The 27,033-nt window shown below is 39.6% G+C and overlaps 1 protein-coding gene across 4 annotated transcripts in view; it reads left to right on the top strand.

The window, feature by feature from the left end:
- ptprz1a (protein tyrosine phosphatase receptor type Z1a) overlaps positions 1-27,033 on the top strand; it is an 85,740-nt gene that overhangs the window by 28,159 nt on the left and 30,548 nt on the right. For all 4 annotated transcript variants that reach the window (XM_035157533.2, XM_035157532.2, XM_035157531.2 and 1 more), the window contains exons 2-10: positions 1,006-1,068; positions 8,255-8,434; positions 10,986-11,137; positions 12,450-12,545; positions 16,804-16,870; positions 16,960-17,117; positions 20,961-21,111; positions 25,350-25,534; positions 26,571-26,697. In XM_035157533.2, the coding sequence (XP_035013424.2) occupies positions 1,006-1,068; positions 8,255-8,434; positions 10,986-11,137; positions 12,450-12,545; positions 16,804-16,870; positions 16,960-17,117; positions 20,961-21,111; positions 25,350-25,534; positions 26,571-26,697 (1,179 nt within the window). The remainder of the gene's footprint in view (positions 1-1,005; positions 1,069-8,254; positions 8,435-10,985; positions 11,138-12,449; positions 12,546-16,803; positions 16,871-16,959; positions 17,118-20,960; positions 21,112-25,349; positions 25,535-26,570; positions 26,698-27,033) is intronic.

Genomic DNA, 27,033 nt, shown 5'->3' with positions numbered 1-27,033 from the left:
AGCTATAAAAACTCATCATGGCAAACAAGGTCACTTTTATAGTGACTTTTATAGTGACTCACTGACCCTCACCAGCTTGATGTTTTATTGTTTGAGTCGAACAGAGCCTGGGGCAGTTTTCCGCTGCACGACATCTGAAAGTGTGTGTTGCAGCTTGTGGTTTTGTTTGGCAGCTGTTCATTCAAACCTCTGCAGTTACTTTGTTTGAGGCAGCAAGTCAAATAAAACCTATTAAAGTCCAACCGGACTAATGAATATGTCAGCTCAGGACATTTGTCTCGTAACATTTATTCTGTAAAACTTTTTACAACCTCACAACTGAAGTAACACTTGAAGTACATGGACTGAGTCATTGTTGCTTGTATTTAGAGAGAAAGAAACACGAAAGAGTAGCTTTATTTAACCCTTTCTTTATTTTATGTCATATTTTATGTTTTTGCATATTTCAAACAAACTTTGTGAGTCCTGTCACTTGGCGGCTGTGGCTCAGGAAGTAGAGCGGGTTGTCCACTAAAGAGAAGGTTGACGGTCTGATCCCAGTTTCCCCCATTTGTGCCATTGTGCCATCACTCATCCACTGTGCCGACAGTGGATGAGTGATGTATGATAGAGAAAGCGCTGCACTAGATGAACTGTATGAATGTGTTTGTGAATGGGTGAATGGCAAAACTGTATTGCAGTGAACTGAATAAAAAGCCCTATATAAATACAGACCAATTAACCATTTGTACTCACCATTGCTCTGTATTCTCCCTGGATCATTTGTGGCACAGTTAAAAAAGAGTAATGTACTTTTTTTTTATGATCCAAAGATCTTCTCATGTAAGATTGTAAGAACCGAAATATTTTGTTTTTGCTGCAGTAAACCGGTTTTCAGAATTCACAGGATTCAGCAGAAAAACACTGTTTAAATATGAAGTCAACCTGCAACATGACAGATAATCTCTTATTTCTTATTGTTTAAATGAGCCTCTCTCTCTCTCTCTCTCTCTCTCCTTCTTACAGCTGAAGGATATGCTTACAGAAATCAACGCAAGTTCTCAGAAGACATCGACTGGTCATACGCAGGTGAGTCAAGCTGATCAAAAGCTCTGCAGGCAGCACTTTCCCTCCCTCTGCTTGTTGAAGTGGAATAATAAGCTGACAGTCACTGGTCAGGAGGTTATTCTGAGGAGCGACATCAGTGGCTTTACCACGGTTCAGTATTTGTCTTGTGACAGTTCTGCGTGCCACTGTGTAATAACACCTCCTTTCACTCAACACCTGATAGAGTCTGTGGGTGTGTCACAGAAAGCAAAAGTAGAATGTAGTTCCACGGTGTCTAGCCCAGTTAGCTGCCAGCTACTCTCTATAAATAGATTCTGCATCTGAATATCAGTTGTTATTGGGCTCCGAGTTGATTCAAAACTATTTATCTTTACCCAAAACCAAACACTGCCATCAGATCACACTCAAAGTCATCAAATGCCTCAACACTACTCAGCAATCATTGCACACTACATGAATTAATGCAAACACTAAACTCTGAGCATAGAAGGAAAGAAAATGTTTACTGAAAAATTACTAAAGAATATTTATTTATTATTTATATATTTATCGGGATAATCCTTTTTGAGCTGAATCCAGCCTTGAATAGATTCCACTCATATTATCACATCAATGTATCCATTGACAGGAGGAGATTTTCTGGGGTATCTGGATTTTGGTACACTTTCTACCACAATGCTGAAAAAAAATCTTCTTTAGGGTTTAGGAAGGGAGTTTATGACGGAAGGTAAATATTGAGAAAATGCTGGTTATTGATAAACCATTCAAATATTCTTTGACCACAGTGAAAACTCACGCCCCCCAAATGACATAATTTACAGGAAGCTCTGCTGCTCATGACCTCTCTGCTCATGTCTGAGCAAATCATCCCTTTTTAATTCCAAACTTTTTAATTCCAAAAAAAAACACTTTGTACAAATTAACTAATTTATTTTGAAACGCATACAGGACGTGTTGCAATCATTCATGTTTGTGACATAAATTGAACAGATAAACATTAAAACTCAGGTGATAGATAATTTTCTGTTGTGTTTATCTGTCTATGTCACAAACGCATTTCCACACAAACACTTCCCACGTCCAGCATTTCGCTTTCTGAATCCATTCATTCGTTCTAACAGGGCTTTGATTGTTACCGACAGACCAGAAGATGCGCATATTCATACCGTAGAGTCCTGAAATTTAGTTTAGTACATAATCCGACTCGTATTGAAGGAAATGCAGCAGATAAACCAGCAGCTCCTCTGCCAGTAGCAGACATGCTGCCTGTGTCAACAACAGACACACAGCTGATCTGCAGAGCGACCGCAGCCTGCGACTCCAGAGAGTCACAGGGATCGACGGTGAAGACTGGATCGACGGGTTGGTGACCACTGATGTAGATCATCTGAAACATTGATGACGTTTAGTGTTGTATGGTCATCAAGTAACACGATTGGACAAGTGTGTGTTAAATTTTTTGTGGTTGTGTGTTAACAAAGACGGAAGCTTAGTTGTCTGTGTTAAACCGTTGGGGCCTGTGTGTGTCAGTCTGGGTCAAAGTGCACCACACTGCTAAATGTGTTTCTGTGAACGAACAGTGTTTACAGTTTTGCCAACTATGTGATTGATTCGATAAAGTTATTTTGCCAGTTTTTGTTTAGAGAATGGGGTTAAGTGTTTTGGCAATTTAGAAAAACTGTAACAGCATATTCCATTTGTATGCTTTGAATTTGGCCTTAATATGAATTAAACATTTTTCAATTTCGAAATGGAATATTCTGATATAATTCTGGCTCACGTGGCCTCTTACAGGTATATGGTTAAACTCCAAGGGAAATATTTATTAAGCGTATTAAAAAAAACTTAAGTTTTGAATCACCACAAATGTAACATTTAGCATTTTATTTACCAAGAATACAGATTTTAATGAGCCCAGCCTGAGGTCATCTGGATCACATAAAGATGCCAGACACTCTTAAATATGTGTTGCACATGTGTGGAAAGTAATCAAGTGTTTTCCCACTGCTGTTGTTTAAATATTGAAATCCCACAAGAAGAATGTTATGGGCATTTAAGAAAACAGCAGTGATTGAAAAATAATGACAACATGTCGCCTGTAAAGTCATGTTATTGCCTTAAACAGGTTTCAAAAGAATAGTCAGGTCAAAGTTTATTTAGCACGTTTAAAACAACCACTGTTAATGAAAGTGAGGATAAGACAGGTGCTATTTGTCCCAGGTGTGAGTAGCCAACGGTGTTATTTACACCTGGGTTCTATGTTCCTCTGGACCACTTCAGTGAGAGGACTCTAACATGTAGTTAACAATGTGAAATGTTCTATTCATTGAGACCTCACAGAGTATGTTTCTGTTTTTCTTGAACATGTTATCTTAAGATCAGCTTGAGGGAATGTCGTCAGATTTGGTGCAAACTTTCACTTGGACTCAAAGATGAACTGGGCAGATTTTGGCGCCTGAAGGTCAAATGTCAAGGTCACAATGACCTCATGTTACTGAGTTTTAGTTGTTAAAGGTAAAGGTTCTATTTCTTCTTTGGGCCTCAAAAAGTTATATAAAAGGGAGAAAAAGTTACAGACATGACAAGACTTCTGTGAGGTGTATTATATGTTTAAATTATAAGATTTTAAATAAACATATCCAATAGCTAAAGCTATTTCCAACTAGAACTGTAAAATAAATGCAGTCAAGATTTCATATTTATGTTTTAAAATTACTGAAATTGTAAAAAGAAATAGCACCTTAGTAATCTTAATCTGTACTTAAGTTCTTGAGTTTCTTTCTTTTACTTTGACTTTACTGCTTTTGTGTGCGAATGGGAGCGGATCACTGAAGCTAGGCTCTAAAATCTGGGACAGACCCAGAAATCAGAAGAATGGAGGTAATGTTCAGGTTTCTGCATATAATTAGGTTTTCTTGCTGGATGGAAATTTAAATCAAGTCTGTTAACAATAATGCCTTTTGCATTTTCAACATTTAACCATCTACTCAAAAGGAGCGTAGTACCTGTATAAAAGATATTCTTAAAACCTGCTCTGTCATTCCACATATTCTTAATCATTCTTAAAACATTCAGACGTTCAGACTCCATATTTATTAACCCAATTTTAATTATTTAACATTCCAGGCAGAATTTTTTTATATTTTTATGCCTAAATATCATATAGTGTCAGTTAGGAGCCACAACAGCAGAATACAGTGTCCTCTGTGTTGTACACTGACATAATGTGGAAACTAATTCTAACTATATAGTGGCTGAGGTGGAAAGTGGATATAAATATTTAGAGTTTACGATCAGGGTTTCATGTGACAGAGGCTTCATAATATGTTCTAAACCTCCCTCTTTGGAATGGGCTGTTATCTTGTCCTGTGTTGATGCTCTGAAACTATTATAGAATTATCCCTCGTCATTAGTGAGTCCTCCTCAAACAGTTCTACAATATACTGTCACTTTTTAATGTTTGTGTGCTGGACGTTGTGTGCAGAGCTTTTTATGAACAGTCTATGGTGCAGAGTGAAGTTTAAAAACTTTGTGTTCATCCTATCTGGTTTATCTGCAGGGAAGATTTTATTTTGAATTTGCTTTATTACTGTTCACACTTGTGACTGATATGTAAGTTTAAATAATAATTTACTGAGCTGCATGTGCTCCACATCTCACAGTAGATATCCTGGAATGTGTGTGTGTGTGTGTGTGTGTGTGTGTGTGTGTGTGTGTGTGTGTGTGTGTGTGTGTGTGTGTGTGTGTGTGTGTGTGTGTGTGTCTGTGTGTGTGTGTGTGTGTGTGTGTTCTTTATTGATACGGTGATATCCATCCTGACCCAGAAGCCTCTCTGACCTGGTTGGGCTCTTTGTCCTCTGGAGGAAGAAGCTTCTAACAACCAATCAACATCAAGGATGGAAGGGTGTGTCTGCTCACGAACACAAACACCAGCTGGTGGAAACAACACTACAACAGATAATTAGCACGAGTGAAGTAGCTGCAAACATCTGCAGGATAACAGGGAGAGGTCATTAGTATGAACATGTGGCTTGTTTCCTGTTGAAGAGAAGTAATATGGATTAGTTTGTCTCTTAAGCCAATGAAAAAACTATTTTTGTGGCTCAGGCAAGTTTGTTGGTAACGCATTTAATAACTGAATTTGAATTTGAACTAGGTTGTCTACATGCAATGCTCACAGTTGCTGAGGGTGCTAAGCAGAGCACATACCTCTGCCAACACTCATTAATACTTAATACTAGCCCCCTAAATAAGCCTGATGTTTTTCATCAAGATCCATGAATTATTCCCTGAGAGATCAATGAAAATGTTGAAAAATGCCTTATTTTGCAATGTTAAAGTAAATAAATTCCTGGATCCAACCCCTGATCTTGATGCATTCCAGAATTTACGTGATCCTGCTAAACAACAAACAAACAAATGCAGACTAAAACATAACTTCCTTGGCGGAGGTAATAGTATGTAATAAAAATAGGCATTAAAACTGTCATGGAATGAGTGTTGGTCTTGAATAAAGGTAAAGCTTCTGAAGGCGCAGTTCCATATATATATATGTCAAGATTTAACAGCTCCAAAACACAACCCATAATTTAGACATCCTGCTCATTGTTGAGATGTAGTGGGAAAAATGTACTCATCTAATTGGGAACAGGTTTTATTGAGCAAATTATAATAATTGCGATGATGAGGCAGGGGTACAAGGGTGGGGCTTCACCTTCCCAGACTCTAACTTACATCTTATCAGACAACTTACAATAAATGACTTCAAACACACAAGCACAAGAGCTACAGTAGATATTATCCATGACTGGGTGTGTATCCAACAAACAAATAACAGAGGCTCAGTATGACAGCTTACAGATTCCATCAGAAACAGGTAGGCATTCGTTTTTAATCAAACAGACTTGTGGTTCACACAGAGTCGGAATTATGGAAATAATGGATTCCAGGAAGTGGAATGGAATGGATAAAGGCGTCAGCTAAATGAAATGTAATGTAATGAAAATAGAGTACATCAGGTCGGGACATCTTGGTGTGGCTGCTGTTAACTAGTGACACAGTGAACCACACAGACGACAGCTTCTAGCTGTGTCTCATCTCCTGAACGTAACTGTCAGTATCAGAGATATGGAGTGTAATAACTCAGAACACATGTGAATAAATCCACATGTAGTCCTCCTACTCAGTGCAGGTGCAGCAGCAGCAGGATATGTGATCAGAACATGGACTTTTCCTTTTTGATGGCAGCCCACATCACGGTTTTCTCCAATAAAAGTGAAACAATAAGCCTGAGGCTGTAGATCAGTTTGACGTGAATGTGAACTGCTGGATTAAATCTGTTTGGTTCAGATCGAGGTGCAGCTGAAACACTCACGAATGGATGAACATCTTTGTGAGGGATAATTTGTATTTCTGGCTGTACCACTTCCCATACTGTATTTGTGTCATTCATCATGTCAGGCTTTTCTCTGTGTCTGAAAGGAAAGAGGAAACCTGATGCTGAACCCTTTCTGTGAGCCACAGTTGTTAGTGGAACGCTGCAGGCTGTGTTTCAGAGAAAGTCTGCTGGCACATTGAAAAATCCTGCACTTTGACCTCAGAGGAGAAAATGTGAGCTGATATTAGCTCTAAAGCTCGAGTGCAGCAGAACAGCTGGAGGTTATTAGCTTGTTAGCTCACAGCTAGCTCTCCGAGAGCAGCACCTGTGAGCACTCATAGCATAATTGGTCGGAGTGAGGAGTCTGCACTTTGTCAGTCTGAACAACCAATCAAGGCACAACATCATTATTTGGTAGAATGTATTCTATTGAGAGCTGTTTGTGCTGTTGTCCTCCATTTATCTACTGAATCCACAAACCTCTGTCTGTGTGTATGTGGCCAGAAACATTCACAGGTGCTGTCATCCGTCATGGCAACAACACTCATGGAATCACTTCCTCTTCAGCAATTTGTTACAATGCTTGTTTTGTTGCTGCAATGCTTTATTTCAAGCTTGATTGAAATTTTATTTTGAAAAGTTGTGAACTTTGGTCTGAATATTGTTTCAGTTGCCTAACAGACCTCTGAAATACCAACCTGCAATGTAGGAAACAGTTTAGTGAATCATTCAAACTTACATATGAGCCACACATGTTAATATTAATAGCGATTTCAGTTTCATTTTATGAAAAATGTTGACTGCAAAATCTTCATTGCAGTTAAACCAGGTAGCATTCACACAAAGTTTTCCAACTTCACTCTGCACCGTAGACAACTGGGTCAAGCCGCAGGTCAAAATTGCTACCATATTGTTTTGATAATTTCATTATTTTTATTTCACCATATCGGAGCAACACATTCACCAGTGTCACGGATGCTGATATCTCTCGTCAACAACATTCATAGAATCACTTTCTTTTAGCAATTTGTCTACAAAGTCAAAGCATAAAGTTTGTTTTGTTGCTGCAATACTTCATGTGGAGCTGAATTACAGAGATTTTATTTTGAAAAGTTGTGAAATTGGGTCCGAAGATTGTGTCAATAATTCTGAAGTAGCACCGGATCTTCAACACAGGACAAACAAACAGCTCATTTCAAACAGTCAGGTTTAGAATGTGTACAGCACTAGTTTTATATAATACAGCCTTACACAACAACACTAACTATTGATGGTGACACACATATTTGAATTGACATCATCATATAAGTAGACTCTGTGGTAGAACAGTTGTATAAGATTGTTGTAAATGCTGTATAGGTACCTAGTAAAGTGGCTATACTGCATTTATATGGGGAGATAATAATTTGACCTGGAAAATCCTCTTGTCATTTTACAGTTTTAGTTTGATTTACTTATTGAAATGTCTCTTGATACTGTCTTTTTAAAGGTAGTGTTACACTTCCACATCTAAAAACTGTGAAGGGGTCAGTGTGACTTCAATTTTGTCATCAAAGGGTGTTTTGAATGATTCTCTGTGGATCTCCATGTACCCACCAATTAGTTGTGTCTGCATGGTCAAAGGGCACCAACTGCACATTCCAGAAAGATGTATTCTATGAATAACTACACGTGGATGTTGCCAACAGTTATGTGCACAAGTATAATTGAGGTTAGTCTTAGCTGTTGATTCAAGATTATGTTAGAAGATGTAGATTTTTAGTTTTTGACTATTGTATAGTGTTGTAAGAAAAATGTCACTCTTCACTTTTTCTGTATGTTTGCTTTTAGGAACATTAAACCAAAACAACTGGGCCAAGAAGTTTCCATCTTGCAGCAACGCCAAGCAGTCTCCCATCAACATCGAGGAGAACCTGGCTCAGGTGAAGCTGCAGTACCAGAAGTTACAGTTTGACGGTTGGGAAAGTCTGACAACCGAAAGGACCACCATCAAGAATGATGGCAAGACCGGTGAGAACAATCCCCTGTTAATGTGGTAGCAGTTTTCAAAAGTAAAATTTAATCTGAACTTCTCTCCAGCTCTCTGGAGAACTTAAGCATCTTACAGCACTTCTAGTTTCTTTACCCACAACTTCAAACTTTTTTCCAGCAGGAATCCATTTTGCTCAGATAAACCCACTGTATCTTACCTGCCTTGCACCACACAGCAGCTAGACATAATTAGAGACTAGCTTGTGAACATATTGGATAATTTAGCAGCTTAAGAGCCATACATTTCCCACATGAGATGGTTGGGAGCAAAAACAGAGCTAAAAGAGACATTTACCTCATAAAGTGGACACACACTTCACTTCATGATCATGTTGCTTCATAAGTTATTGGACCACAGTGTTCTTTTCTGATATTTGATGGATCATTGATGTAGACTCTATTGACACCTATGGGCACGGCATGCTTGTTAGAGTGTCTGTAGTTGTTTTTGTTTTCTTGTCTGGATGGAGATATTTTGTAAAGCGAAGGTCATGTGGATGGAATTTTTTTATTCAGACAATATCCGTGAAAAGAATTTACGCAGGAGTGTAAACAAGGCGTTAAATCTGCTTTCTGTCACAATATTCCTGCTCTGTGCATGAGCTGTGATGCATTTTATATCAATTAGCAATAACTGGTTTGCTGAAGACAGAAGCAGCAAAGACAGAGGAGGCTACAGCAACTATGGTGGAAACTTAGGAAGTGTCAGAGTAAAGTTTCCCATCCTCCAAATAAAATAAAAAACTTGGTGTTTAGAAGACGGTCTAAAAGAAAGTGATCAATGGACAGTGTTTGTGTAGTTACTCTCACTGCCAGACAGGGGAGACAACATTTCCACCATGAAACTTTAACCATTAATGGTTTGACTATAAAATGTCATCATGACATGATGAAAGCAAAATGAAAAAGACTTCTGATATATGAATTTCCAATCTCTGACACTGACGCTATCTTACAACAACAATGAGAAGCATCAGTCCTGACCTCCATCTATCAAACTACAGCCATCTCTTTACTTCCTTCCTTATTGCCCCCGACCCACCCCACTTCTCTCCCAGTGACAGTTTGTCCCAGATAGATACTGAGCGATAGAGCCTTTTCTCATACAGTGGTATCCTATTGTAAAGGATACAGTTACCAGTTCCTCATTTGACAGAATTGAGAGTCTTTCATATATTTCCTCTCTCTAAGTGGTGTGAAACACAATAACCTGCAGTGTGCATTCAAGGTTATTGTTATGTGAAATTGTAGACATGAGGGGTCCAGCCTCTCCTTTCAAAAAGCTCCAAACAGACGAGTCCAGCGCTTCTTAGCAACAGGACTCTCAGCGAAAAAAAGAATCAGCCCGTTGTAGTTGTTGTTTGGCTGCCAGCTGCACTATAGGCTTTTATTAATGGAGATGTTTGGTGGACAATCTGAGCACGGTTCAGGCTGACTACTCAGACCTGTTTTGATCAGCACCCAAATGGGCCCAGTGTAGGTTCCATACACACTATTCACAAAGCTCTCAGGGCCCCCAGGAGAATACATGGCTACAAGTGGATGATTTCAGTTTTAGAAAAGGGGCTGATGGATGCAGCGTACGGATATATTCACACTTTCGACATGGTGCAAACAAACTTTTCAACACAACTGAATCAGCAACACGTTGAGTCAATATTTGCCCTCCCTCGAGGGGAAATTAGATTTTTGACGGGGTTAAAAGAAAACACCATGACACAGAGACTGCAGACTGCAGACAACAAAGAGCACAAGGGTGCAGAGCTCAAGTGTTCAGCAGATTGATGACTTTGCAAAGACTGAATTTCATCCAGGCATTCACATGAAAAATATGCATTATCCATACAACACAATAGCCACATGGCCATTCCGTTGTGAAGGTGGTGGACTGAGATGTACAGGATGGCACAGAGGATAAAAGGTCTGTATAACTCTCCACGTTTATCAGAGCATCAAAGAAGGTTTTGATCCTAAATGAGACCTTTTGTCAGGTCAAACAAAGGCCAGCCTGAAGAAGATCCCCTCATTGTCTGAGTCATTGTTCGATGCTAACCCAATGAAGGCGTCTCTGGAGTATAATGTAGTGTAGAAGCTCTGATCGTTTGATCTTCTGTAGAATCTATAAATTGATAATTTTCAGTCAGAGATTTGACTGTGTTGTGTTCTTGTGTTCAGCGCTTTGAAAGCAGTAGACAAACTGGATCTGGGTGGTAAAGTTTGTATGCAGATGAAAACTTAAATTAATTCTAAGAAGAACCCACACATTTTGTAATAATCATTTTTGCTTTAAACACAAATACTTTTTTTTTTTTATGAAGTGGAGCATTAGATGTGTATTTACATCAACACAGTACAACTCAAAATACTTTGCATCCAGTATATACAATCATGTATATACTGTCATGTATATATCATGTACTACTTTTATTATTATAAATTGCTTTGAGATGATGTATGTTGTGATTTGGCGCTATACAAACATTTTTTTATTGAATGTGTACGCTCATGTCTGTGTCTTCTCTCCTCTCAGTGGCGGTGGATGTGGATGGAGAGTTTTATGTAAGTGGAGGAGGCCTCAGGTCAAAGTTCAAGGTGGGACGTCTGACGTTCCACTGGGGGCGCTGCAATGCCTCCTCAGACGGCTCAGAACACAGTTTGGATGGAGTCAAATACCCTCTAGAGGTGAGAGATTCCCGATGGCGCCTCCCTAGCGGAAGCCTGTTATAGCAGCTCTAGCTCACTTCAAGCTTTTTTTCTTTCTAACTACGTCTTGCAAATTTCCCCACTGTGGGACTAATAAATGATTATCTTATCTTATCTTATCTTAAATTTGCAACTAATAGCGACTGATGACACCCCTTGTGTGTTGCCCCAAGAAACATTTAGGTTAATCAATGAACAAAGAAGAAGATAAGCAATTTCTCCCATTTTATGAACAGTGCAGGCTGCTGATTTTCAAATGTATGTTTCAGTGTGTTGTCAAGTGTGTTTTCGACCTCAAAAGTAAAAATTATCGAGTGTATGTAGGTTTCAGCCAGACGTCTAGTCGGTGTTCTTATGGAGATGTATCCTGCTGTGAATAAGCATACCAATAATTCACTGGTTTTTATTTAAAGGGGACATAGCATGCCCATTTTACCACAAGTTGATATGGTTCCTTGGGGTCTTAATGAAATGTCTGTAACATACTTTGGTCAAAATACCACAAGGATCATATAAAACAGCACCCTTTTTACCCTGTATAAAACAGCCCTCCACAGAGTGACCTGTTTTGAGTGCCTGTTCCTTTAAATGCTAATGAGCCAGCTCCCCCTCCCCCTCTCCCCCCATGATTTTAAACGATATAAATTACATATTTTATATGATATAAATTATCAAATATGCATCCCATACTTTGTATTCCCTTCTGTTGTCCTGGAGTTTTAATTTTCCCAATCACATAATAAAACTAATTATGAGACGGGGGGGCGGGGACCATGTAGGGAGACTTCCAGTTCCTTGTTACGACACAAAACCCAGGAAGCGCAATCGAGTCGCTCAAGCATGACGTTTCTGACTTAGAGGAACTATAACAAAACGCGCGAGTGTTTTTTCCCCAGAGTTTTTGGGTTGGTAGACATGCCAGATACCCACATTAACCTGTAGAAGCACTAACAAAGTGGAATTTGCATGCTATGTCCCCTTTAACATATAAGGTTATATTTTTGCATCTTTAGCTTTTATCTCTTCTACATCTTGATTGTTGTACTATTGACAAATCAGTCATTTCAAACATAGGCAGTGGGCGCCCCTGGGCCTGTGCGTGGTAGAAAAAGAGTCATGACATGAAGTTGACATGTTGCTGTAGCTCAGTATGGAGTTCTGTAGCTAATATGCATAAAGAACAGGAACAGCCCCTCTGAAAAGTGTATCAGAGTAAACACTGTATCTCTACAGACACATGACTGAACTTGCTGCTACTTGTCAAGTTAATCATACTTGTTTTATTCCACAGATGCAGATCTACTGTTACGAGGATCAACGCTTCGACTCCCTAGATGAATCCATCAAGGCTGGAAGCAAAATCACAGCACTCGCTGTGCTGTTTGAGGTGTGTGTGTGTGTGTCTGTGTGTGTGTACTGATAACACTCAGATCAGTTTACAGTCTTGTCTGTGAGTTGTAGTAGAGCAGTAAGTTGGCCTTTAACATTCCAATAACTCCTAGCATCCTTTACTATTTTACTAGAAGAAAGGACATGATGGAAAGTGAACCTGTCCTCAGCCTGTGACTCATCTCATAGTCCTATTTCCAATCGAGTCATTGTACATTACATTACATTACATTTAGCTGAGGCTTTTATCCAAAGCGACTTACAATAAGTCGCTTTGTACAAACCCAAAACAACAAGAATCAAGAAAGTACAATTTTCTTAAAGAAAGCCGAACTACAAAGTGGTAAATGTAAGTGCCATATAAGTGCTACTAAAATGCTTAATTATTATTATTATTATATATATATTTTTAGTCGGAAGAGATGTGTTTTTAGTTTGCGGCGGAAGATGTATAGACTTTCTACTGTCCTGATGTCATTGGGTAGCTCGTTCCACCATTTAGAGCCAGGACAGCAAACAGTCGTGATTTTGTTGAGTTGCTATCTCGCTGTGAGGGAGCAACAAGCCGATTGGCAGATGCAGAGCGGAGTGAACGTGCTGGGGTGTCAGGTTTGACCATGTCCTGGATTTAGACTGGACCCGATCCATTCGCAGCACGGTACGCAAGTACTAGTGTTTTGAAACAGATGCGGGCTGCGGGCAGGCACTGGTAACCAGTGAAAGGATCAGAGGAGCGGAGTAGTTTGAGTTAGGAAGGTTAAAAACCAGTCGAGCTGCTGCATTCTGGATGAGCTGCAGAGGTCGGATGGCACTAGCAGGCAGACCAGCCAGGAGGGAGTTACAATAGTACAAACAGGAACATGTTGTTACAATAATGTTGGCAGTAAGGGAGAGTTGGTTGTCGAGTGACACACCCAGGTTCCTAGCAGTCTGAGTGGGGCTTAACACAGAGTTGTCAAAGGTAATAGTCAGTTCACGGGTGGGAGAGCCTTTCCCTGGAAGGAAAAGTAGTTCAGTCTTGTCAAGGTTAATTTTCAGGTGGTGTGCAGACATCCACTGAGAGATGTCAGTCAGACAGGCAGAGATTCATGCTGCTACCTGTGTTTCAGATTGGGGAAAAGAGAGGATTAGTTGGGTGTCATCAGCATAGCTATGGTAGGAAAAGCCATGTGAGTGAGGAAAGCGAAGGTGATGAAGATGAAGATGAAGTTGATGGAAATGTAGTTACAGAAGGTGGATTTGAAAATGAGGAGCGTATTTCATCTATCTTTTTTGTAAAGTAGTTGACAAAGTGGCTTGGTAGAAGGGTGGAAGGAGGAGGGGGACTGGGGGGGTCAAGGAGGTTGGAAAAGATGAGAACAGCTTTTTGGGGTTCGAAAATGAGGATTGAATTCTAGTTTGGTAAAAAGAGCTTTTGGCTGCAGAAATAGAGGCAGAGAACGAGGAGAGAAGAGATTGATAAGTGAGCAGGTCGTCATTGTATAATCCAGTCTGTTGTCAGTCCATCATGAGAGGAAGACAAAGTACTGATAAGAGGTTCTCTTTTAACCTTCTCTCACAAACACAAAGATGGCTGAAGTTTACAGCTATTTATGCTAACATTTGTTATTTTCTTAGAGTAAAACCTTACTAATCTACTTGACTTATATAGCTGCCAGACTGGTATATTGTCTGAACCTCTGTCTTTCCTCTTAGTATGACTGTAAACTGTTATATTGCTTTTTTTTATACATCTTTGGTATGAAAGATACTCTGAAACGTCTTCTTCTTCTATTTTGTTCGGTTTATTGGCATTTATAAATCTATATATATAAATTGACGGCAACCAAACCCTGCTCAAAAGTCATTGGTCAAACTGGAAACAGAAACCAGACGGCTTCCAGACTGTCTACAGATTCAGAATTTTCACATGTAGAACCTAGAGACATGGAAAGAGGTAGTGAGCTGAGAGAGAGCTTCAATCTTGGCTACTTTCTACAAAGTTGGCCAATCATCACGGGAGGGGTTGTAAATGTCAGATTTATGTTTTCGGAAAAAATTGCAGGAATGGTCAGTCATGCTTGGACATTCATACGCCTGTGATAACTATATTTTTAAGAAAACCTGTGTAAATGTATATGTGCTAGCTTTCTCCAGGTAGTGTGGAGGGGTGATGGTGTCTCAGTAATAGAAGCTGAAGTAGTATTAGTGGTGCTTTTCTCCATGTAGTGTGGTAAGAGTAGTAATTAGCTCTTGGCTGAGTGTTTGTATAGCCCACATACTCACTTGTGTGGAGAAACATGTTCTAAGTGTTCAATGCTAAAAATGGTCTGATGTATTCTTACACAAAGCTCAGACTCAAAGGTTTGAGGTTTGGTTTTCATTTCAGAAAGTGTCTGATTTGAGAAGCATATCTGCAGAATATGACTTTATCGATGACTTCTTGTTGAAGATGAAAAAGTCGGACTGCGGGAATGAATCAAACACTTTCAGTGATACCACCAATGGACTGTAGTAATACCTGAGTGAGTGTTGTGCGTCTCAAAAGTCTGATTCATATTTCTGGCTCGGGATCATTGCTGTGCTCTTCCCTGTGTTTTCATGCTCAGTGCCAGGGTACGGAGCGTCCTTCATACTTTGGTTCTTTCTGCTTTGTGCTGTTGCATTGCCTCTGGCCACATTGGCATGTTCGAACCGACAGAGGCCATGTTGGAACAAAAATCTGAAAACGTCTGATGTGAAGCTGCAGGCGTGTGTGTGTGTGTGTGTGTGTTGGGCTGCAGATTGGGTGGAGAGCAGGGTGGGAACACCACCAACACAAAGAAATTGAGAAATTTTGTTTTCGTGCGCTGCCAGCCGCCTTCGCAGGTAACATTATTTTTCAACTTTCCAGAATTCATGTTGAGGGTGTCTGGTGGCTTGGTTGGTGAATGCAACCTGAAAGTCATGAGTTTGGATCTGTCCTGGGGCTCTTATCAGATGTCATTCCCCTTCTTTTCTCTCTATACTTTCTAAATAACAGAAACTTAAAAACAGTTGTACTGTTTTTTCACCTTGATAATTTGTGCTATTTATACAAAATATTATATATCGGGTCACCAAAATGGTCAGGGTTCATACCATATGGGCAGCTGGTCCCTGGTTTGACTCCCAACCGACTCGGCCATTTGATTCATGTCATTCACCTACTCTCTCATCATGTTTCCTGTCTCTTGTTCACATCTTCCCGTCAGAAATCAAAGCAAGAGACCAAAAAATATACTTTGTATGAATTGTACAAAGCATAAAAAACTGTAGCAACAAGGCTTCATTGCCCATATGAACAATATGTGTAAACATGAGTACAGCAATAATTCACATGCTCCCTACTCTCTCATACAATATTAGGCCGTTTTGAGACATGACCTAAAATCCGGAGAATTGGCCATGGAGTTTACCCAGAGTTTGCCTTTCACACATGCACGACACAGCTGGAGGTTCTCTGCACAGACAAGTTCACAACCGCATCAAATCCTCCTCTTATTCAGGCGAGAGGTGGAGCAGCCGGGTGCAGCAGACAAGAAGTAACGTAATAACTCTGCTGCGCACATGCACCTCTGCTGAAAGCAGCTATAACTGCAGCTGTTCCCCTGAGCCACCACCACCCTTATCTTCACTGTATTAAACATACATTTTACTCAGTAAACTCAGTAAAAACACTGAAATAGTTACCTGCAACTAGAAGATAAATGGGAAAATAGTCCACTCAAAGTAAGGAAAAAATCTTTGAAATCCCCACCTTCCAAAGGGCAAGTAGAATAAACTATCCTAAACATTCACAGTTCAATTACATGAAAGTAATATTTCTAATATAATTAATACTGTGTTAAATCTCATCTAGTTTAAAATCCATTAAAATTAACACATTTGGAACAGGGGCAGCACAGTGGTGCGATGGTTAACACTGTTGCCTCAGAGCAAGAAGGTCTATCTATGTGGACTCTGCATGTTCTCCCCGTGTTGTGTGGGTTTTCACAGTCATGCAGATTGGGGCTTGGTTAATTGGAGACTTTAAATGGACCATAGGTGTGAGTGTGAACGGTTGTTTGTCTCTGTATGTTGGCCCTGTGACGGACTAGCGTCCAGGATGTACCCTGCCTCTTGCCCAATGTCAGCGGGGCTTGGCCCCTTGGCCAACCTCCATGTTGAACCTGGCCTGTGTCAAACTGCAGAGCGTTATGAACAATTTACATTAATCAATAAAAAAGAATGTAAGTCTGTTGATTTTCTCTTCACAGACGACCACTGAAGACAACGTGAACTACGCACCAATCATAGACAGTATCCTCAGTGTGAGCAGATACGGTACGTCTTCTTCTTCTTCTTCTTGGTCTCATCACTTGCTTCTTCTTCCTCTGTCTTGTCTATTTAAGCTTTGTTGTGTTACTATTCAGGTAAAAGCGCTGAGGTTTCGCCCTTCACCCTCCGAGGTCTCCTGCCAAACTCCACGGAGAAATATTTCACCTACAACGGCTCTCTGACCACACCCCCCTGCAGTGAGATTGTCGAGTGGATCATCTTCAAGAACAAAGTCGCGATCTCTGATGAACAGGTAAGGGTTTTAGACAGTAGCACACAAAATTTGACTGCTTGGTGATATCAATTTTCTCATTTTCAACATTTTAATCACAAAGACCAAGCATTTAGTGTTTCAGTCTCTCTTCCTAGTTTGAACTGTATTTTTTAAAAGTTAGAGCATCAACCTACACTGAGGTCTTCTGCACTGTCAGCAAACTGTGAATCAAAACATTAGTCATCATAGTAAAGTTATTTTTAAGGCTGTTATATTGGCTTGCATTATATTTAGAGATTTTACTCATCAATCATTGTGTTTCATCGAACACAGAGTTTGTGTGATCAGTTTGGTATAGACCCAATCTATTTGTGAGTCATTTAGAATTATAATTTTGCTTTGCAATGGACCACTTTCTGGAAAAACTAAATAATGTAAATGTAAATGGACCCCATACAATATGCTGTGAAAATTTGATCATTGCTTTTTCAGTCTTGTCAACCACTCAAAACATTTTACCGTACAGGCCACATGCACCCATTCACACACCATTCATTCAGCACTATTGTAAGCTGTGTCTTGTCTCACACACACCATTCAATCAGTGCCAGAACAGCCGTCAGGGGACATTTCAGGGTTCACTATCTTGCTCAAGGACACTGTGCCACCCACACTGGAAGAGCAGATCCACAACTTTCTAGTTCGTGGGCGACCGGCTCTACCTCCTGAGCCAGAGCCGCCCCTTGATGATGATGTAAACATTAAGCTCAGTCATTAAAGAAGTGCCCCGCCCGATGTGTGTTGCATGGCCATTTCCCCTGCAGCTCATTAATATACTTATATTGAAATGAAATAATTACCTATAGTAGAGTTGCTTTGCGTGATTGATGAGGAGGTGCACCAGCATGCTGTTAGAAAAGCCTGAAATGTGTCACGAGTTCCCAGTGCACTACAGGTTTAACACAAAAAACATGTGTTCAATATGCAACTTTATAAACTGGGTCTACTCAAGCATTCCCAGCAACTACATCAAATTCAAAGACAGATTACCTGCACACTGTCAAATATGTCTCTGCAACATGGAACTAAACTGAAACCAGAGGCTGCCTGAGAGGAAGGAAACTAAAACCAAACCTTGAAAAAACAATCAGCAATAATGTCAAGTGAACACAGGTCTACAACCCATGCGTAACCACCAGTGGGGTCCTTTGAGAACCAGACGTGAGCTGTGGAATCTTAGTTAAATTACAGAAACGTCCATAAACAACCTTTTAGAAACATGTTGAAGGATCTGAAAGGAGGAATTATCATACCAGAGCTCAGGAAACACACAAGTGATGGGAGAGGCAGAGAAGCTTAGTCTGTGTATGTTCACATAAGTGTGTGTGTGTGTCTTTGTGTGTGTGTGCATGCGTGCGTGCGTGCGTGCGTGCGTGTGTGTGTGAGAGAGACAGCCCTCAGGCCAAATGTGATTGACAACCATACAGAGGCAGTCATTACATCAAACGAGTATTCACTCACAAAAGAACTTTACGGTCTTTAAACTGAAACACACACACACATACACACACGCTGGCATGAACCAACATGTGAAAACAAACACAAAAGGCTTTCAACGAAAAGGTTCCTGTGTGATTCCTGCTGAGTCTCTGACATGATCATTAACTGACTCACAGCTGTCTCACACACAAACACACACACACACCTTTACTAACTAACTTTGTAAGTTGTGTTTACTCCAACTTCACATTTCAATCCTGTTAAAAATGTACAATTTTCTTATGCTGGCAGTGTGAAATCAACTGAGTGGTCACGTTGCAATCACATTCATCCATAGTGTTATTTTGTGAAAAAAAAGACTTAGAAAAAAAAGGAGCATCTAGAGCCGCACTTTGGCAGAAAACCTCAGTCTGAGCGAAGACAATGGGTTAAACCACACATGGAGTTTGCAGTGAATCTATAGGCAGCAGCCATGAGGAAGAATCAAATCACAAAACTACTCAAACTGCAGATACAACCAAAATGTCTGTTGATCACAAAGGGAACTGAACATGAAACAACAGCTGGTGCGATGCAATTTCATCTCAATTTCAGCTAATTCAGCTGAAACTAGTTAGACACAAGTTCAGGGTTAAATCTGACCAACGTATTCCCAGTTTTATTCAAATAACCTTAACCTAGTTTTACCCTTAAGGTGATATTTGTAAGAGAGAGTGTGAGCTTCAGCTATCGTTGCATTTACAAGACAAAAGTTTATAATACATTACTTCTTCAGGACCATAGACTGTACACAAAGATTGATGACACATCTCTGTTTCCACCCACTAGCCAGAAATGGGCCAAAATATCTGGATAGAAACACTGCCCTCTTGCGCATTTGGAGCCAGCGTAGTACTGATTGGGGGATGGAGCTGCGGTCGCGATGTTCCGCCAATATATGCGCTTGACAAATCATGAGTCAGTCTCACCTGTCAATCATAACATTTCACCCCACTTTTATAGTATCAAATATGTAATTCAAACCAAACTTCCCAGCTAAATTAAGCCTCAAACATATATCAGTGAAACCATCTTTGAGAAAAATGTATTGGACGAGAAGCTCCGGTTCTTTCTCTGATTTCCCTCTGATCTCACTCCTTCATCTCATGTCTGTTTGATTATGATTATTATTTCTGTCCACACAAGCGTTTATCAGTTTTAATCTCCCTCCATACTAACAGGCCTGATCATGCATATCACATGACCACTCACGTACACTGGGCATGCGTGTGCACACAAGAAGCATTTGGTTGTTTGTTGCAGTTACCAAGCTACACACGTGCAACAGCAATGGCAATAAGTATGAGCAGAAATTGGCCGAATTTAACTGCGCAACAACTGTTAGCAAAGAAAACATGGTCAGCAACTCTTGTAATTGATCATCCACGTAGCGTTGTAGCGCCGATTATTTTCTTCCAGAAGGGGGTCATGTGATAAGAGCCTGATGTCACGTCGTGACCAAAAGATCCAATCAGCAAGCGTTTGTGAGTCATTGTTTCCAAGCAGCTCTGTTTCTGCCCTTCCAAATTCAAATTCTGCCCTACAACGGGACCAGTAGTGTTTCCAGCCTTCTCTGTTTTAGCAGCTCTGAAACTCTGTAGTAGTGTGGGGTTACGTATCCGTAGCAGAGTTGATGTGGTTTCAAAGGAAAAGGTTGTAATGTGGATGTATAACTACACAAATAATCTTTCTATACAAAGAAAAAGATTAAGTCATCACAGCTGTTATAATGGAGGCAGGTGTTTCTCTTTCACCTTGAAAGCCTCCATGTCTCGTGACGCGTCTCAGCCGGTCGACATTCCAAGTCAGCTCAGGCTGCCAGGGACTAACAGTTAAATTTTACAACTTCAACCATCACATAGGACCTTAATGGGCTCTGCTGTGTTGACTGTGTTGTGCAACCAGACGGATGTGAGTCACCTGAGCAGGTACAGAAGCAGACCACGGGTAAAAGGGCTGTTCCGGCGTGATTCATGGCTCCTCCACACCTATTCAATTCTGCTGCTGTGTTTTGAGGAGGATTTACACTTTGATTTAGTGATGGAGAGTCATTCACTTGGACAATCAACATTCAAGATGCGTCTTGTCAAACCAGTTATACGTTCATGTATGTGTATTATATATAAGTACAACTGTGTGGAAAAATGATCTTCCCATAGAAACCTCTTTAACCACAATCACACTCAAGCCATCGATTAGTAATACTGCTGCTGTTCATTGTGTCAAATGAATCAGTGTGATTCATTTAAGGCTGTAGGTTACATTTAGTGAAGCTTCCCTCAGTCTGTTCTTCAGATGGACTGCAGGAGCTGTTGCTGACGTTGTTCTGTGGTTGTGTTGCAGCTGGAGATGTTCTGCGAGGTGATGACGATGCAGCAGGCCGGATACGTGATGCTGATGGACTACCTGCAGAATAACTACAGGGAGCAGCAGGAGCAGTTCATGGGACAGGTGCTCTCCTCCTATACCGGCACCGAGGAGGTCCTCACACCAGGTACGAACACCAGGGCCAAAATCCTACAATTCGCTGTCACCGACATCACAGTCTGCATCCACACTGTAGGTGAGGTGTTTATCACACACCAGGAAACATCGTTGTGGATCTGAACTGATGTGGAGCCAGTGACCCCAAGTCAGTGGTAGCAAGCATCTATGTACATTTACTCAATTCCTGTACGTAAACTGACAGATTGCAAGATTCACCCTACAGGTAAGATGCCTAATTCACTGTGGAAAATACGAGTTGCGGTCAGAGCCTCCCACAACTGTACAAACGTGCATTTGTTGACAAGCTGATTGAGAAACAACCGCAGACACCAAAGAACTATGTCGACTGACCAGATAGAGACTTTACACAAATATGACGGGTTAGTTTAATTTGATGTGACATTGGAGATGAAAACTAACAGAAGTAAAGAACGAGAGAAGAATGACAGTGCTAAGGGGTTAAATGTGTTGAATGAAAGACATGGCAAATAAGCAAAAGTTCGACTCCTGCATCCTTTGGCCTCTTTTAACTCTCGAGTGAAATATGCTACGATATTCACTCTTGTTCATTTTCTTACTAACTTTTTACTTCTCCTCTTGCAATGACAGACATGCTGTTCTCCTATTAATTAATTGTTAATGCTCTGTTATATATAAAAATAAATTGAGATAATTTGAGCTCCACCAGCTGTAACATTAAAATGCTCCTCGCTTGTCAAAGTTATAATATTCCACTTATGTGATATAAACAGTATGTATATATCATGATATCATTTTGAAGGTTCCATTCTGCCCAACAAATTTAGCTTTGAAACTCTTAGTACATTGTGTTGTTAATACAGCTGTCCCTTTACTACATGCAAAAACTTACATGTTATATGTATATCTATTTTCATGTTAACAAAGAAACTGTGGCAATGTTAAAATACAATCGATACAGGGCTTGGCATATTTCTTTTCTCAAATGCAAATGATTTGATTCTGTAGTAAAGAAGCTGCAGACGGGGACTGATGGTTGATGAGTTCACCCTAAGAATCAAATCTAATCCATAATATCTTTTTGATAGAGTCAACCTCAAAATACTGTACAGTGTTGCAATTGAACACATCAGTCTGTTTTAAAGTTGCATTGTGGGTAATGTAGGCACTGGCTTTTTGACAAGGAAAAAGAGATATGGAATAGAATAATATATTAACGCTTGTGCTGCTTCAAAGCAAGACACATTTATTTGTGTAGCACCTTTCAACAGCAAGGAGCTACAAAGAGCTGTAACTAAGCATTAAGTAAAGATACACATGAGCTGATATGAAATATATTATATTATAGATTTTTTTTATAAAGAAGTGAGACAAAAGAGAATAGAGGACATTGAATAACAATCTGTATTAAACACATATGAAATTAAATAAATTAAGACATTCAAAATATGAATCAATATTCATCATATCTTGTGGTTTAGCATAAATTATGTTCACTTTAGTTACTAAAGCACCTTAGGACCCTGCTGGGAAAAAGTTTACGTAAAGATATATTATTCAGATGATTAACAGTCTGAGTGTCTGCTGCTGGACGACACACACTGATACTCCTCATCATTACTACGTCCACCTGGCTGACCTCAGCTTGACTCCAGTATGAAAATACTGTATTTGTACTAATTAATTCTAAGTAGATCACAAATGATAGAAAGAAAAGACGATAAGAATAGATCTCCAGTGACCTAAATAAAATCTCAGTGACGGAGAGCAATCGGGTTGACTCGGTGTAAGCCATCGATTTCCTGGTCCTGCTCCATAGTTATTAATGAAGTTTATCGATCTGTGGTTTTTGTGGAGGGCTTGTTCTGTTTTTATAGACCAGGGGATTGTTTGCTTTGTTACAATCTGAGTATTTTAGTCTATTTAAAATAATTTTATTTGATTTCAATTGCCCTTCAAAACAGTCATAGACCTCATAACTAATTATATTAAAAGTAAAGTATTAAAAAGTAACTTTGGAGGAAATGATAATGAGACAAATGCATTAATCAAACAATAAAAGCGGGAAAAGATTAAGATATTAAGGTATTAAGATCAGCTGTAATAATCTCACGACTTTTTGAAGCATTTTCCAAGTATGTGACGGGAGAATTTTAATTAAATTAAATTAAATGAATCTGAAAGAAATGCTGACCCCCTCCTCACTGATAGAAAAGGTTAGTTTCTTAGTTATCCTTGCAGTCAATACAGAGAGGAAAACTATTCCCTCTCTCTTTCCTAATTTCAATCGCAGTTTCAATGACAGATGCCTAGAATGGATATTTACAGTATGGCTCTCTATGGCACTTTATAATGGTGTCATTAAGAGAACAAATTTCAAAACTACTGCAGATAATATTTCTGGCCATCAAAAACAATATGTATGTATTTGGCAAGTCACTACTACATAGGTGGTAAATATATCAGTACAATATTCACAGACAGCATATTTCTGATCTCAGAAGACAGTATCCACTTGACTCCAGCTTTATTAATCTGATTTATGGTTCTGTTTAGACTCTCTCACAACACCAGGATAAGATAAGTGAAAATGTTTGTCTGGTTTATTACAGAAAAAGTTAACTTCAGTGACTTAATACACGTTTATTTATATTTAACCTAAACCACCATCTAGTTGGTTAACCCAAAGACAGGACTGTGGATGTAAACCCTGGTCTCCGGTGTGACTCGTGGCTGGAAGAAGAAATTGTTATTATTATTATTATTATTATTATTATTATTTTAATTTATTTGTAGAAACTTGGATATCAGTCAGTGTAATGAATTATCATGATAAATGTCACATTATTATTTCTTTCACGCTTAAAGACTTCAAAGTGAAGGTTTAGTTTTTGTCTCCTCTCATTGGGCAGAGAATGACTTGATGACTTGCTGTTCATCAACAAAGGTATAGATCGGTTATATGTTACACCTCCTTGCTGTGCTTGCACAATGCATAAACATGATATCGAATGAACCTTTGTTACACTGCTATTGATGAAAATGGTATTGCTATAATTATTGACATTGTTTTATTCTTAGTATGACTGCCTGGCGTTTTTTTAATTGAGTCTATGTTTTAGGATCAGCTGAAGCGTATTAGTGCACAAGACCTCATGGTGATATTTTTAATTGTTGCTCATTAGCTCTGTTAAATGCTCTGCCTCATATTGTCTGAGGGTTTATTCTCCTGACTCTCAACACTGTCATGTCAACTTTGATATGTGATATCTGCCTAAAGTATTTTCAATTTAAAACAAAAATAACAAAGGTCTCCTGGCTCATTCTGCCCTCTAGTGGACTGCCACAAATGCCAGTCTCTTCCTCTCACCCCCTCCCCGTCTCTCTCAGTGGTTGTCTATTTTTCTGAGTGGGGAACATGCGTCTCTAATTGCTGGTGAACTTGGTTTATGCAGATTTTATTGAGCGTGTAGCAGCGTTGGCACACAGCCTGACATTGTCACTTTGATCCTGCAGAGGAGAGAGGTCAGAGGTCAGAGGGTGAAGCCAGTGACAGCAGAGGTTTAGCTTCAGCTCAGAAATGTGCCAGTGTTCAGATAGACAGAGCCTCCTCCTGTCTATTGTCATCCCTCCTCAGCCTTTTTTAATCTGTGTTAATCCCAGAGTGTCTGTCATTTGTATTATCTCTTCTCCTCTAATCTCAACTCTGACCCAGAATCAGGCTGCAGGAGGAACACAGACCCCATCAGCCCCATTTGACTTCTAACTGTTATCTGCTTTTTAATCTTTTAACTGCTGACAGCAGGAGGTGGAGGTGTAAGGGAACAGATGGCCTTTACTGATTTATACGTAAAATAGTGTGGCAGTTTGTATTCCAAGGTTCTATTTATTTTGTGATAACTCTAATCTATCTGGATTAAACAAACAGGGGTAAATATACATGTATTTTGTCCAGTTTCAATAATGAGGCTGCTCCTTAGAGAATGTAAATAAATCCAAATGCACCATCATTTAAAACTGGTTAGAAGTATAATGACATTTTATAAGGAAGGAATATGTACAGTAATACATTCGTGTTTCATATACATTTGATCTGAAGTCAGTTTTTGTATTCACCTGTTTTTGTGTTGGCCTTGTGGTTTTTTGTGATTGTACAAATAACCGAGCAGATGTGCTGGTCTGTGGGAAACTTTCCTGTCCAATGGACTTTGGAAGAGAATTTTCCATCCATTTTTGATTTTGTTCTTGTCTTTGTGTTTCTGTCAGTCTGCAGTTCAGAGCCGGAGAACATGCAGGCAGCGCCCTACAATCTCAGCAGCCTGCTGGTGACGTGGGAGCGGCCGCGGGCAGTGTACGACGCCAGCATCGAGAAATATGCCGTCAGCTACCGACTGGCCAACGCAGAAGACTCTGTCGCCTCTGAGTACTTGACTGATGGAGACCAGGATGTGGTGAGAGAGTGTCCACAGGAATCATCATGAATCATATATCATATATCAATAACAATTAGCCCAAGTCAGCAGTCAGCCATCTCAATTAGCAGCTTAGCAGACATTTTAAGTAATTTTACAAAAATAAAGTTGCAATATTATAAGAGTAAAATTGTAGCCTTAAGAGCAAAGTCATAATTTTACATTTTACAAAACCTTTTTTTAGGAAATAAGGAGAAATTTGTTTCACCTTCTGGATCCCAAATTTTGAACGAATCTCATTGTGAAAGTGAAAGTGGGAAACTCCATTGAATATCCCACAGATGTAACAACGTTATACAGTTGACCACTACTGAACATTTCATATACCACACAAAAATAAATTTCCTTTAGGTCTGTCTGGTTCTTTATTCAGAATAGTCAGTTTCTTGCACAAGTTTATCAAAGTCCTGATACTTATGATAAGGTTTTACCCATTGCTTCATATAAAATATCCCTTAAAGGTTCAGTGTGTAGAATTTAGTGACATCTATTGGTGAAGTTGCATGTTGCAGCTGAATACCCCTCACCTCACCCTCCCCTTCCAAACATGAACCTGTGGTAGCCTTCAGTTGTCATAAAAACTCAAAAGATGTTTAGTTTGTCCAGTTTGGGCTACTGTAAAAAACATGGCGGTCTCCGTAGAGAGGACCCGCTCCTGATGTAAATATAAAGTATTTAAATATAAAGGGCCCATTCTATGGTAAAGAAAACAACAATTCACAAAATTCTATTTAGATGATCACACACTAGTGAAAACACGACTAGGATTATTTTATATTCAGTTTCTGCCAATAGATCCATTTCACCTACATCTTACACATTGAACCTTTAAGTTATAAAGGCCAAAGTAGATATGGTAGTGGGAGACGACCAAATTAAAACTATAATTCTGTAAACGGCCAATATATGGGCGCTTTAACCCAGCTTTTAAGATGCTGTATGTCATTTGTAGCTGTTTGCCTAAAACATGAATATTGTCCTTCAATAATTATGTCATTAATTTTCCCACCACCAGGGGGCGATACTTGATGATCTGTCAGCCAACACCAGCTACGTGGTCAAGGTGGTGGCGGTCTGCACCAATGGTCTGTATGGACGAGTGAGCGACCTGCTGACGGTCGTCATGCCCGTCGATGACCCCGGTAAGAGCGACCGTGCCAGAGGCAGAGCGTAGAGCAGACGAACCCTAAAAATATTTTCTCTGCTGCACTTTTTCACTTTTGTTTCGAGTAGGGTTTAGATACGGTGCTATAAGACTTTAGAATTGATGAAAGACAATTGTCAAAACGACAACAAACAAAAATTATATTACAGTAAAAAAAACAACAGACAAACTCACTGAAAGTCAAATTATGTTACTTATCAATGGAAGCCCTATACTAAGTTAATATGTAACATAGTTTGTCCAGATTATGATTTTTAACCCCAAAAAAGAGCTAATATGTCCAACAAGCCAAACTTGTGAGAAGTAGCTCACA

The sequence above is a fragment of the Hippoglossus stenolepis genome, chromosome 5 (assembly GCF_022539355.2).
Source record: "Hippoglossus stenolepis isolate QCI-W04-F060 chromosome 5, HSTE1.2, whole genome shotgun sequence".
Taxonomy (NCBI): Eukaryota; Metazoa; Chordata; class Actinopteri; order Pleuronectiformes; family Pleuronectidae; genus Hippoglossus; species Hippoglossus stenolepis.
Note: the sequence above shows the minus strand (reverse complement) of the source record. Positions and strands in the feature narration are given on the sequence as shown.